The following is a 1646-nucleotide window of genomic DNA, read 5'->3' as shown; positions in this document are numbered from 1 at the left end:
ATATATAAAATATATAGTTGTTAAACTGAAGCAGTAATATTTAAAAAAAAAAATAATTTGCTTTTTGTATTCTAATAAATTAAATAATTTTGCCTGTAAATCTGTAAAGTCTCGTTTCCCTTTATCAAAGACACACATTATTTTAAACATTTTCATTGCGTCCATAACATTTTTGAAAGCACTCACATTTTTCAACCTGGAGCACATATGCTCCTTAGCAAAAAAGTCAGTGTCAAAAGTCCTGTGTAAATCCATAAATATTAATCCACTTTTTTGTTTGTTTTACCATTTATTTTACAATTTACATTGATTTGCTTAACCCACAACATTCCTTAAAGCTTAAATTCACCCAAAAATGACAATTTAGTCATTTTCAAACTCATGTCATTCCAAACCTGCATGTATTTCTTTCTTCTTCTGAACACAAAACAATATATTTTGAGGAATGTGGGAAACAAACAATTGACTGTAGCCACTGACTTCCATAGTATTTTCCTCCAGTCAATGGCTACCTTCAACTGTTTGGTTACAAAACATTCTTCACATCATTTTTTTTTTTGTGCACAACAGAAGATAGAAACTCACAAAGGTTTGAAACATGAGGGTGTGTAAATGATGACAAAGTTTTAATTTTGTGGTGAACTATCCCTTTACTAAAACCGTGCTACAATATGCATTTACCTGCTGAAGCTGCTGCTCAGTGGCAAACCCAAGGCCATACACTGTGTTGGCCCTGCTGTCCGCCCACTGGCCAAACTTCTGTGACGTTTTTGTGAAGGTCATATTAGGTGTAATGGTGCTGTTGATAATCGCCTGCATTAGAGCAAAACAAAAAAATACCACCTTTTAATAACATCACGGCACAAATAACAAAAAGAGCATTAATTGCGGCAACAACACTAAGTTGTCTCTCACCTTAGTGCCCCCTACGCTGATAATGCGATACACGCTCCTGTCGGCATCATAGAAGAAGGAGACGGTGACGGCGTGTTTGCTGGCTGGAATCCAATTTCGTTTAGTGGCCGGGTCAATTTGGAAGACGTGTGCCTTCAAGCTGAATATTGGCTGCTCCCTACCAAGAAAAAAAAATATTCATAACATACTCTGCATTATTTAATTCTCCATTAGGATGCCATCAGCTGCATTATTCTTGGGCTGATGTAGGTCGATTTTTATATCAGAGGTAGGGCTGCACGATAAATATCGCACGATATTTAATGCGCATCTCATCAGTAAAGCCGGTTCTGTAATCAGCGGTAAATCTCTACACGTGCGTGCTGTCACGTGGAGCAGCATTTACTACACAGAGCCGTTGTTCACAGACAAGCTGCGCAAAACATGCACAAAATATGATCGTGGTTTTGCGCAGCTTGTCTGTGAACAACGGCTCTGTGTAGTAAATGTTGCGCCACGTGACAGCACACACGTGTAGAGATTTACCGCTGATTACAGAACCGGCTTTACTGACGAGATGCGCATTAAATATCGTGCGATATTTATCGTGCAGCCCTAATCAGAGGTGTGTTCAGCAGCACTTGTGACGGGAGTGAGAAGCACCTAATGCAAGGTCAAGTGTGGGACATCAGAGCCAGATCTGATTATGGAGGGACACAGCCGTGCTAAAAGGCTGAGAAAGGCCCGGCCTG

General features: G+C 39.7%; 1 protein-coding gene across 1 annotated transcript in view; it reads right to left on the bottom strand.

The window, feature by feature from the left end:
• The window catches only part of LOC107692231 (homer protein homolog 3-like), a 30503-nt gene that overhangs the window by 20702 nt on the left and 8155 nt on the right, over positions 1–1646 (bottom strand). Inside the window, exons 2-3 of the mRNA XM_016491195.1 lie at positions 916–1072; positions 682–813 (exon numbers count right to left, since the gene is read on the bottom strand). Of these exons, the coding sequence (XP_016346681.1) occupies positions 682–813; positions 916–1072 (289 nt within the window). The remainder of the gene's footprint in view (positions 1–681; positions 814–915; positions 1073–1646) is intronic.

Source organism: Sinocyclocheilus anshuiensis, unplaced genomic scaffold (assembly GCF_001515605.1).
Source record: "Sinocyclocheilus anshuiensis isolate Anshui unplaced genomic scaffold, SAMN03320099.WGS_v1.1 scaffold827, whole genome shotgun sequence".
NCBI classification, from domain to species: domain Eukaryota; kingdom Metazoa; phylum Chordata; class Actinopteri; order Cypriniformes; family Cyprinidae; genus Sinocyclocheilus; species Sinocyclocheilus anshuiensis.
This window is presented reverse-complemented; position numbering and strand designations above follow the sequence as displayed.